Source organism: Amphiprion ocellaris, chromosome 23 (assembly GCF_022539595.1).
Source record: "Amphiprion ocellaris isolate individual 3 ecotype Okinawa chromosome 23, ASM2253959v1, whole genome shotgun sequence".
Classification (NCBI taxonomy): domain Eukaryota; kingdom Metazoa; phylum Chordata; class Actinopteri; family Pomacentridae; genus Amphiprion; species Amphiprion ocellaris.
In genome coordinates this window covers 25,566,594-25,579,129 of record NC_072788.1, presented here as the reverse complement: position 1 = coordinate 25,579,129, position 12,536 = coordinate 25,566,594, and the positions used below count along the sequence as shown (strand labels likewise).

The 12,536-nt window shown below is 40.5% G+C and overlaps 1 protein-coding gene across 1 annotated transcript; it reads right to left on the bottom strand.

The window, feature by feature from the left end:
* Positions 1–373: 373 nt before the first annotated feature.
* Positions 374–11,602, bottom strand: cnga1b (cyclic nucleotide gated channel subunit alpha 1b). The gene is made up of 14 exons (XM_055007395.1): positions 11,502–11,602; positions 9,976–10,041; positions 9,845–9,898; positions 9,653–9,769; positions 9,467–9,571; positions 7,911–8,017; positions 6,739–6,913; positions 5,744–5,880; positions 5,184–5,356; positions 4,244–4,369; positions 3,347–3,499; positions 3,043–3,274; positions 2,787–2,962; positions 374–2,712 (listed from the first exon to the last, which is right to left on the bottom strand). Exons 1-14 carry the CDS (start codon positions 11,600–11,602, stop codon positions 2,470–2,472), a joined length of 1,965 nt encoding a protein of 654 aa, XP_054863370.1. The 3' UTR covers positions 374–2,469.
* Between the last annotated feature and the right edge of the window lie 934 nt (positions 11,603–12,536).

Sequence of the window (12,536 nt, the reverse complement as noted above, 5' to 3'; positions counted from 1 at the left end):
TGTTTTTTGTCTTATTCTTGTCAATTTGTGTTTTTCTTTATTCAGTGTTTTGTGTTGTTTTTGTTGTCTTGTGTTTTTTTGTCTCACTTGTGTTGTCCATTTTTTATTGCTTTGAAACTTTTTTGTCTAATTTTTTGTCTCTTTTTTGTTTTGTTTCGTGCCATTTGTGTCATTTCTTGTCATTTTGTGTCTCGTTTTTGTAGTATTTTGTCTTGTTTTTGGTTTTTTTTGTATTTTTTTTGTCTAATTTTTGTGGTTTTGATCCTGCAGTAAATCCTCTCTGGTTCAGTTCCAGATGACTAAATGTTGTGTTTCTTTGTCGACACTCTGTGATCTGGAAGTTGTAATGTGGAAATGATAAACTGAGGCTGAATGTTGATGAAACTGAATTTATTTTTTTCCAGAAATTTCAGGTTGTTCATGATGTTTAGTGAAAAGAAAATTCCTTAAATGTGAACATTTTCAGAATGTACTTTTTTGCACTAAAGCAAAGGAACCATCAGGAGTTGTGGTTATTTCTAGGTTATTCTGCTGTGGTTTTACTGGTTTTACTGGTCCGCTCCACTGGAGATCAAACTGGACTGAATGTGGAACCTGAACCAGAATGAGTTTAACACTCTTGCAACAATATCCCTACTATGTCCCTAGTTGTTTACATTTTCTTCATCATTTTAAGCTCATTAAGTTAACGTTATTTATTATATTAATTTGCCTGAATAATGTAAAACGATCAGACCCATTTGAATAATTTAAATATTAAAAATTATTTCGATTAGATAAATTTGTCTGATTAATTATCAAAGTTTAGATCTTACCATTTAGCATGTCAAAATCAAATTAAATAACGTGAACTGTATTTTTTCAGTAGATTATTGTGGAAATAAAAGAAGCAGCTCAGATATTCCTTATAAAATATTTATTTATTTCACTGTTGGATTCATAGTGTTAGCTCAGTTAGCTAAAGCAGGCGAGCTACATGCTAAAGCTTCACACTACAGTCTGTCTGAACAGAAGCTGGAGAAATGTCCAGATAAAACAGAAATATGGATTTAATAATGCGTATAAAATGCTGAACAATATGAACCGTTCATCAGATCCAGGTCCAGTAAAACAGAACTATGATCCTCCAGCAGCTTCAGCTACGTCATTCAGACATGAGATATTATAAAATGACGTCTTTATCCTCCAGAAGCTCCGTCTTTAACTTCACTATCTGGGTTTTTATCTTTTTATTTAAACAAACTCTGAGCACAAACTTTGAATTTGGTGACGTCAGTCCCGGTTCCCCAAAGGTTTCACCAACTAACCTTAAGGGAACGTTCTGAGAGCTTTCAGGGAATCTTCAGGAAACATTCCAAGATGGTCAGTACATAGCTACTGAATAGTCAGAAGAACGTTCAGGAGAAGTCTGGGGACTATTTGCTATTTTTGAAGGTTCCCTGAAGATCCTGAAGGTTTCAAAAAGCATCTTCTGGGAACTTTGTGGGAATGTTCCCTGACGGCTTTAGAATTATTCCAAAGGACCTAAAGGAGAATCATAAATGGGGCAAACTGTTTCTTCACAAAGTTTTGGGCATCTTTTGAAGGTTCTCTGCTTTTTTTTTTAGTACCTAACAATAAAAGTACATAGTTACTAGAACGTTCTGAGAATCCTTTGGTATTTTTGAAGGTTCCCTGAAGGTCTTCTCATGGTTTTTAAAAATAATTTTCAGGGAATGTTCTGGGAATGTTTCACCGAGTTCTCAGCTTTATGGTCGGAATCATATTTTTTCAGTAGCAAATATTAAACAGTTCCCTTAAAAGGTCCCTGAATTACAAAATGATAATTGTGATGTACGGGAAAGATCACTCCCTATTTGTTTGTTTTCTGTTGTTGTTGCTGTTTGTTTTTTGATTCTGTTTTGTTTTCATTGCTCAGAAAAGACGCTGTTTTGGCATTTTAGGGCAGACAATAGATCTGAGATGCTTGTACATATCATATGCTGTATCAAATGTGAATATCTGACTCTGAATGTCAATAAAAAAAATAAATTACAAAAAAAAGGTCCCTGAAGTTTAATTTAAGGTTCCCTGAAGGTTTCACAATCTAACTTTTGGAACGTTCCTAGAAGATTTCTGAAAAGTTTCACAAACTAACTTCTGGAAATGTTCTCCAAAGGTTCCCTAAAAGTTTCACAAACAAACTTCGGAGAATGTTCCCTCAAGGTTTGAGGTTATGGTCCACATCACATTTTTCAATCCCTAAAACACAGTAAATAGTTCCCAGAAAGTTCCCTAGAGGTCCCTTTAAGACCCAGAAGTTCTCCATAAGGTTCCCTGAGGGTTTGACAGACTACCTGCTGGGAATGTTCCCTGAAAGTTTCCTGAAGGTTTCATAAACTAACTTTGGGAAACGTTGTCTTTATAATTGAACAAGTGCTGAGTTTGAATATTGAACTTGGTGATTTGGGACCAGGTCTGGTTCTTCTTCTACTTCTTCTCTTCTTCTTTGGTGGGTTCCGTCTCTGGGGGCGGGGCATCCACCGGCTGGTCGGCCCTCGGCGGCGGCGCCATCTTCTTCTCCAGCCGGGTGACTCTGTGTTTGAGCTTGCTGTGCGTGGCCTCGTGCTCGGCCAGCAGTCGGGCGTAGCGGGTCTGCAGGACGTCCAGCGTTCCCGTCATGCGGTCCACCTTCTCCTCGATCTCCTTCGGGTCGGGACCCTGCGCCGCCACCTGCAGGACGACACCAGCTCTGATGTCAGCGGCTCCACTTGGCGACTCACCCGTATGAGACCATGTGATCGTACCTCCAGGTCCAGCAGCCCGTCCTTCATCAAGATCTGCCTCCCCTTCTCCTCCAGCATGGCCTTGGCATCCGGATACTCGGTCAGCGCCTCCATCAGGTCGTCTTTGGAGAGACAGAAGAGGTCGGAGTAGCCGATGCTGCGGATGTTTGCCGTCCTCCTGTTTCCTGCTTTACTGCCTGAAAGACAAAGAACGACGTTCAGGGATAAGAAGCAGCGTTTGGACGTTACAGACGGTGCTGGTTAGACAATAACAAACCCTTGATGGCCAGGATGCTGATCTCGCCGAAGTAGCTTCCGTCACTGAGGACCACGAACTGCTTGATGCCGTCGTCGGCGACCACGGCCAGCTTGCCCTCCTTGATGATGTACATCTCGCGGCCGATGTCGCCCTTCTTGCAGATGTAGTCTCCGGGACTGTAGACCTGCGGCTGCAGCTTCAGAACCAGCTCCACCAGCAGCCCGGCCTCGCAGTCGGCGAAGATCCGGACCTGCAGAACCAAACAGCAGCTTTAAACCCTCTGAGCTGCCGCTAGGGAGCAGCGTCGTGAAGCCGTCCAGACCTTCTTCAGCGTGTCCAGGTGGACGTTGATGGCGATCTCAGCCCTCAGTTTGTCCGGCAGGTACTTCAGCACCTCCCTCTCGTCCACCGCTTTCTTATTGGTCCACAGGAAGTCGAACCACTTGATCACTCGCTTCTCTAGGTCCTTGGTTACCTGGAGGGCAACAGACACATCTCTGAGGAAACACTCTATTTAGATTTGGTAGGTAATCATTTGTTCTTTATTTCAACCCTCTAAACTCCAACAGAATAAATATCCAACTGGAAACTTGTTGAAAATGACTCAAAACTTGTCCAAAATGGCTCAACGCGTGTTTAAAATGGCAAAAATGGTCAATAATCACTCAAAATATGTTAAAAATGACTATAAATGTGTCCAACATGACTCAAATATCATCCTCAATGATTCAAAGTGTGTTGAAAATGACTCAACACATCTAAAATGGCAAAAATCGTCAACAATGACTCAGAATTTGTCCAAAATGACTATAAGTGTGCCCAAAATGATTCAAAAATTGGTGAAAATGGTAAAATTGGTCCAAAATGACTCAAAGATAGTCCACAATGACTCAAACGAATACCCAAAAGTGTTTAAAATATGTCCACAATGGCTCAAAAAATGTCTCCAACGTGCCAACAGTTCTTCCAAAAATGACTGAAAATGGTTCAGTCCAGCAAGAATTTATCCAAACGTGCAACGTAACTGAAAGTTTTCCAAAATGACTTAAAGTTTGTCCAAGAATTTGTCCAAAATGTCTCAAAATTTGTCAAGAGATTGAAAAATACAGCATTCTAGGATAAATAGTTCAATAGAAGTCCATGGCGTCCTTCTAGCAAACCTTTTCAAGCAGAAAAGAAAAGTTCCACAGGAGAATAAGCAAAGATAATGACATCTGACCTTTCGGAAGCTCATGTACTGCTTGATGGCGTCGATGCGAGCCTGGAAGTCGGCTCTGGCAGCGTTCATGTTGGTGATCATGGAGCCGACGTTACCGACGATGGTGGCGAAGATCAAGACGCCGACCTGAAGAACGAAGCAGCACAAACCTGCTTCTTCACACATTTATCAACACATTTCAGTTCATTGGGAAGTAGAATCATGTTTCTTCCCATTTCTGATGAGAAATGATTTCCAAACTAGACACTAAACAAATAAAATATGATGTTTCAGACAGTTAATATTCAGTTTAGTTGGCCTTTAGTTGGGTTACTAACCAATTTTCTCGTGTTTTGGTGAGTTAATATTCAGGTTTTTGGTTTTTTGGTGTTTAATATTCAGGTTTTTGGTGTTGTGGTGTTTAATATTCTGGTTTTTGGTGTTTTGTTGGGTTAATATTCAGGTTTTTGGTGTTTTGGTGGGTTAATATTCAGGTTTTTGATGTTTTGATGGGTGGTTTCTTTCCCTTTCTGGGACTTTTCATTAATATTTTAACAAATGAATGCATTGTGTTTTATCAAAAGTTGCTTTCTTTTCAGATTTGTGAGAAATTCAAATATATTTTTGGATAATTTATTAACTTTGTTGAGTCTTTCCAGCATTTTTTCATACATTACAGAAACACTTTATTGATTTTTAAAAATATTTTTGGCCATTTTATACTTTCTTTCACTTCTTCACATTATTATAATTTAAAATAATAATAATAAATATTTTGGAACGTATTTTGTGCACATTTGGGAAACATTTTACTGATATTTCTTTGACATTTACTTTTATTTGTTTACATTTTTGACCTTTTATTTAAACTTTTTGCCCATGTTTTGTAATTTGTGTGACATTTTTAAAGCATTTTTCTGAGACGTTTAATTTTATTTGGATATTTCAGGGTCACACCCACCAAGAAGTCCGTGACGACGAAGAAGTACTCGGAGTTCTCCACAGGGGGCGGTGTTTCTCCGATGGTGGTCAGCGTCAGCGTGGACCAGTACATGCTGTAGGCGTACTTCCTCACCAGACGACCGAACTCTGGGTCCGATGGGTCCGGATACACGAACCTGTCGGCACCGAAACCTGAAGCCAGAGATGGAGATGATGCAGGCGTTTAGAAACTCAGTGGAATGGAAACTGTTACGAAGTGATTCATGACAGAAGTAGAAACAAAAAAAAGGGACGTAAATCAACCAAAACACGGCACAAAACAAAAAGCAAGGCACTTAGAGACACAAAACGACCAAAATGAGACACAAAACAACCAAAACAAGACACGAAACGACCAAAACAAGACAGAAAACACAAAACAACCAAAACAAGACACAAAACAACCAAAACAAGACACAAAACAGCCAAAACAAGACAGAAAACACAAAACAAGACATAAAACAACCCAACGAGACACAAACGGACAGAAAGTTGTGTCTCTTTGCAGTTTCTAATATAATAATAATATAAAAGACCCACCGATGGCCTTGGAGAAGGAGTAGTAGAGGCAGGCGTTCCAGTGGATGATGATGACGATGTACATGACCAGGTTGGAAATACGAAGAGCGTTGGGGTAGTTGGTTCTGGTCTCTGTCCGCTGGAAGAACTCCAACATCCTGACGAAGAGAGTCAGAGAGTCTGAAACACTAACCAGAGAGCTGCCAGGCATGAAACCAATCACCAAACACCTGGGTGCTGGCCTTCTGGTGGGTTCATGTTCAGGTTTTGGTCTTTCAGGGAGTTAATATCCAGTTGTTGGCCTTCTGGTGGGTTCATGTGAAGGTTTTGGTCTTTCAGGGAGTTAATATCCATTTTGCTGGCTTTTCCTTGGGTTAATATTCAGGTTTTGGTGTTTTGTTGGGTTAATATTCAGGTTTTGATGTTTTGTTGGGTTAATATTCAGGTTTTTGATGTTTCAGGGAGTTAATATCCAGTTTGTCGGCTTTTTCTTGGGTTAATATTCAGTTTGTTGGTCTTTTCTTGGGTTAATAGTCAGGTTTTTGGTGTCTTGTTGGGTTAATATTCAGGTTTCTGGTGTTTTGGAGGGTTAATATTCAGTTTTTTGGTGTTTTGATGGGTTAATATTCAGGTTTTGGTGTTTTGTTGGGTTAATATTCAGGTTTTTGATGTTTCAGGGAGTGAATATTCAGTTTGTTGGTCTTTTCTTGGGTTAATATTCAGGTTTTGGTGTTTTGTTGGGTTAATATTCAGGTTTTGGTGTTTTGTTGGGTTAATATTCAGGTTTTTGATGTTTCAGGGAGTGAATATTCAGTTTGTTGGTCTTTTCTTGGGTTAATATTCATGTTTCTGGTGTTTTGGTGTGTTAATATTTAGGTTTTTGGTGGGTCACTATCGTGGTTTCTGACATTGTAATGTACTAATATCCAAATGTTTTAAGTTTTGGTGCATTAATATCCAGAAATCACCTAGAACCATTATTATTTTCCTGGGAGCAGGTATCGTGATGCATGTACCTGTTGAATCGCAGCAGTTTGTTGAGGCGGATCTCCGGGTATTTGAGGCCGAAGACGACGTACAGAACATCGGTGGGAACCATGGAGGCCAAGTCCAGCTTGAACTGGAAACTGTTCATGTAGCGCTCACGGAGCTTCAGCTCGTCCTTCACCAGCAAACCCTGCTCCAGGTAACCTGAAGAAACATGAACAGAAGCAAATCAAAAGGACAACATGAGCCCGTGTACTTTCAAGCATGTCAAAAACATGGATGTTAATGCAGCACCATGTGGAAAACCTGGATATTAATGGAACAAAACATCAGAAACCTGGATATTAATGGAACAAAACATCAAAAACCTGGATATTAATGGAACAAAACATCAGAAACCTGGATATTAATGGAACAAAACATCAAAAACCTGGATATTAATGGAACAAAACATCAGAAACCTGGATATTAATGGAACAAAACATCAGAAACCTGGATATTAACGGAACAAAACATCAAAAACCTGGAAATTAACGGAACAAATCATAAAAAATCTGGATATTAATGGAACAAAACATCAGAAACCTGGATATTAATGGAACAAAACAGCTTTTTAATGTTTTGGTGGGTCAATATTCAGGTTTTTGATGTTTTGGTGAATTAATATTCAGGTTTTTGGTGTTCTGGTGGATTAATATTCAGGTTCTTGGTGGGTTACATTAATGTACATAAACATAAAAAAGCAGGATATTAATGCAGCAAATTGTCATAAACCAGGACATCCCTGCACCAAAATGACAAAAACCTGGATTTAAAGAACCCAAATATCAGGAAACCTGGAAAAGAATGCAGCACAACTTTAACAACCTGAATATTAACACAGTAAACATAAAACTCCTGAATATTAGAGCACCAAAACATGGAAAAGATGGATGTCACAGCATGAAGAGGTCTAAAAGCTGACTGTTAACAAAACATATAAAAATATGGATGCATGAGACACGGGGAGAAGACGGGAAACAGGACAGTGGAGACAGGAAGTTCTAGAGAGTTTTCCTTGTGAATTGTGAGGACGTTTCCTGTTTTATTAAGGGGTGAAGAAAGAACCTCAGACTTTAGATCAGATCTATGAATCATTTCTTTCTCAGGCCTCGTTATTTCAGCTAACAGCTCTTCTAGGATGTGTGTTGTGGGTTTTTACCGGTCCTGGTTCTGAACACCATGTCGCCCAGGTAGATGAGGTCGGACAGGAGGTCCAGGAGGAACCAGTAGACCAGGTAATCGGTCTGCAGCTCCTCGAAACATGCCCTGAAGCACAAAAACAACACAAACGTCAGCACAAGTTTAACTCAGGCAGCTAGAACCACTTTGAACTTCCAGGTTTTTCATGTTTCGGAATGTTCATATCCATGTTTTGATCTGGGACGACACATTCCTCTCACTTGGGACAAATTTGGGACCTTTTTGGAGAAGGTTGGTCGATTCCTCAAGTCAAACCTGGACCACAGACATCTTCTACATCCATGAAGGAACGCTGGTCCACTCTTATCTGTAGAACAGTTTGAATTCAGACACATTAGAAGGTTTTAGATCATCAGCTGATCTTTGAAGGTCTTCAACCAGCATCTTCAAGTCCAGACTTTGACTCCCGAACCTTCATTCAGTTCTTGATGATCCACTCAGAGGTGGACTTGTTGGTGTTCTGTGGGTCCATTAGTGTTGAGCTTCAGGTCCTGAACTGATGGTGGATGTTCTCCAGGAGGTTCTTCTGATAGAGTAGAATTCATGACCAGTCATCCAGGTCCTCCAACCATCTCACTACCACCATGTTCCACTGCTGGTATCATGTTCTTCTTTAGTTTTACTCCAGATGTAAGAGGCCCATGTCTTCTAAAATGTTCCACCTTTGATCGATCAGTCCACAGTATGTTCTCCTAAAGTCTTGGAGGAACCTTTATGATCTTTTAGGTCAGTGGAGGTTTGATCTTTAACTCTCCATGGATCCATTTCCTCCAGAGTTCCTTCCTCATTGTGGAACCATGTAGATGGACCTTAACTGAGGCCAGAGAGGTCTACAGATCTTTAGATGTTCCTCTGGGTTCTTCTGTGACCTCCTGGATTAGATGTGGATATTCTTGGAGAAATGTTGGTGGTTGGTCCGCTCCTGAAGGTTCTCCACTGTTCCATGTTTCTCTATGTGTGGATAACATCTCTACTGAGGTTCTCTGGAGTCCCAGAGCCTCAGCAGTGGCTTTGGAACCTTCCAGACTGATGAATGTCCATGACTTTGTTCCTCATCTGTTCTTGAATCTCTGTAGAACATGGCATCATGTTCTGCTTTCTGAGATCCTTTAGCTGCTTCACAATGAAGACAGGTTCTATCTAGTGATGTTTAGGTTCCACCAGCCTGGCAGGAACCATATGAAGGTCTGGATGGAGAACCTGAACCCAACTGACCAATGAATGTGGTCCTTTGGTAGACTGGTAGCTCAGGGGGCGATTACTTTTTAACATAGAACAAGATGGTCTGGACAGAACCTAACCTTCAATGAATAAAACCATAATTCCTGTCTGATATTAAAACTAGTTTGTGATCTGGAACATTTACGTGACGGATCTGCAGAACTAGAAGGTTCCTGTGGACGGTGTTTCATGGTTACCTGGCGATGATGAACTAGAAGGTTCCTGTGGACAGTGTTTCATGGTTACCTGGTGATGATGACTAGAAGGTTCCTGTGGACGGTGTTTCACATTTACCTGGCTATGATGAGCGTCCAGTTGTACATGACAGGAACAGTGATGATGAACAGCCAGTGGTAGTAGGTGTTTCCTGCTGGATCGATCACTGTGATCTCCTTAGGACTGAAAACAATCAGAAATAAAAGAGAAAATCAATCAAACTGCAGCATGGATGGTAGAAATGTTTAAATGATGAGAACGTACGGCTCCTCCTTGGCCTTCTCTTTCTCTTTTTCTTTCTCCTTCTCCTTTTCTTTTTCTTTCTCTTTCTCCTCCTTCTGCTTCTTCTCCTTTCTCTCCTTCTTCTCCTGTTTTTCTTTCCTAGAAGACAACAGATAGTTCAGGTTTTCTCTGAGTTCTTCCACTGAAGGTCTTATCTTCTGAGACGACTCTTACTCCTTCTTTTCTTTCCTCTCCTTCTTCTCCTTCTTCTTCTTCTTCTTCTCCTCCCTGGAAGACATCAGGTGAACGTGTTATTCTCACCTTTAAACATCTAAACTTCATGTTCATGTCTGCTGCTTTCTTACTCGTCCTCGTTGTTGTTGCTGTTGTTGACGTTGAACAGAACCACTGGAGTTTCTGTCTGGATGACCCTGAAAAGCAACACAACCAGGTTTATAGAAACAACAACACAACCAGGTTTATAGAAACAGCAACACAACCAGATTTATAGAAACAGCAACACAACCAGATTTATAGAAACAACAACACAACCAGATTTATAGAAACAACAACAACCAGGTTTATAGAAACAACAACAACACAACCAGATTTATAGAAACAACAACACAACCAGATTTATAGAAACAACACAACCAGGTTTATAGAAACAACAACACAACCAGGTTTATAGAAACAGCAACATAACCAGATTTATAGAAACAACACAACCAGGTTTATAGAAACAACAACACAACCAGGTTTATAGAAACAGCAACATAACCAGATTTATAGAAACAACACAACCAGGTTTATAGAAGCAACAACACAACCAGGTTTATAGAAACAACAACACAACCAGGTTTATAAAAACAACACAACCAGATTTATAGAAACAACAACACAACCAGGTTTATAGAAACAGCAGCAACACAACCAGATTTATAGAAACAGCAGCAACACAACCAGGTTTATAGAAACAACAACACAACCAGATTTATAGAAACAACACAACCAGATTTATAGAAACAGCAACACAAGCAGGTTTATAGAAACAGCAGCAACATAACCAGATTCATAGAAAAAACAGAAACACAACTATATTTATAGAAACAACAAAAACACAAAGTAGTTTTAAAAGAAAACAGTTTAAAGACAGTTCAAACCCAAACCCTAACCTCCACTGTGCTTCATCATGATGCTGCCACCACCGTGCTTCACAGTGGGGATGGTGTGTTTGTGACCATGTTCAGTATTTGCTGTCCATCAAACATATCATCTAGTCTGATGGACATAAAGCTCCATCCTGGTCTTCTCAGACCAAAGAACCTTCTTCCAGGTGTCTTCAGAGTCTCCACATGTCTTCTGGTGAACTCTAGTCCAGATTTAATTGGAGCTTTTTCCATCAGAGTCTTTCTTTTTGTCTCCATGAAGCTTTGACTGGTGTAGAACAGACAACAGTTGTTGGATGAACGGTCTGAAGATGGAACTCCTTCAGAGGAGTCATAGGAGTCTTGGTGGCCTCCCTCTCTAGTCTCTCAGGTCTTGAGGACATCCTACTCATGTTCCATCTTCCTTCCATTTCTTAATGATGGATTTAACTGGACTCCAGGAGATCTTCAGGAACTTTTAATGTTCTTGTATCGTCCTGACTGATGCTTTTCAACAACCTTTTCTCAGAGTTTCTTGGTTCTTCAGTCTTCATAGTGTAGTTCTATCCAGGAGTTCTGATCCACCAGAAACTGGACCTTCCAGATCCAGGAGTCTTTATCCTCCAATCACTGACCTCAGATCATCCATTAACTGTTGACTTCTAGACCAGCTGAGTTACTTCTAAAGGCCACCTGAGGACCCTGAGTCCTGAAACACTCATCACGTTTGCGTGGTGACTCACCGGACGTCAGCTGGCTCCGCCTCCTCCATGTCCTGCAAAATTATGGTGGGCGGAGTCAATCTGGCAGTGATGGGCGGGGCCAATGGAGCAACTTTAGCCATGGAGATGTTACAGAGATGGAGAGAAACCAAACAAATCAACACCAGTTCAATATTATATCTCAAATGACTAAATTCCAAATGATTTAAATTTGTACAAAAACTCTTCAAAAAAAGGAGTCCAGAATGGTTCAGACTTTACATTACCCAAACATTGTCCAGAACTTCTCAAAATATGTCCACAATTATTAAAAACCCAACAAAGGGGTTTAAACGTGTTCAAAATGGTTTAAAATGGTCCAGAATGACTAGAAACGTGTCTTTAAATGACCTAGAATGACTAGAAACGTCCAAAATTAATGGTTTTAAATGGTCCACAATGACTAGAAACATGTCCATGGCAACTTAAACATTGACCAACACAACTCAACCTCCTAATCGACTAAAATGTTTTCAAATGTGATTGAAAGTTCCCAAAATTATTAAAACTCTTCCAAAAATGTCTGTTTTTAAAATCAGACATGTCAGTGACTGGAAGCTTAAAACAAACAGTGACATCAGAATGCAGTCGTGTTGCAGACGTGTTTTCTGAGGAGAAGAAGCTTCAGAACCTTCAGAATGAGTAAACCTGATTTAATTAACTGAGTATTTCCGTCATGTGAGGTGTAATGTCTGAACAGCCTGCCTCCAGTATCTCACCTGTCTGCTGATGATCTGTCACCTTCGGTTACTGCATCCACCGACTGTCCATCAGAGTCATCACCATGGAAACAGAGGAACGACCGCACACGCTCAGAAACATACCTGAAGTCCTCGGCAGGTCGGCATCGGCAGAGAAAGCCGAGAAGACGAGTCTCCTCTGTCACCCTGACGAGGATAAAGAGCTTAGAGGACGGATGATGCTGATCCAGCCTTCATCACGTCCACATCCAGCCTGAACGCAGCCCAGGAAACGTCCACATCCAGCCTCTGCCATGGAAAACTCCCTCAGCAGACC

Bases quoted from the DNA above. Each gene is read 5' to 3' on its own strand.
- cnga1b (XM_055007395.1), bottom strand. From the start codon at position 11,602: ATGGCTAAAGTTGCTCCATTGGCCCCGCCCATCACTGCCAGATTGACT. The intron at 10,042-11,501 runs GTGAGTCACCAC...GTTGCTTTTCAG, and splicing joins GCGGAGCCAGCTGACGTCCG to GGTCATCCAGACAGAAACTC. The intron at 8,018-9,466 runs GTAAATGTGAAA...TTTGTGCTTCAG, and splicing joins TGGACGCTCATCATAGCCAG to GGCATGTTTCGAGGAGCTGC.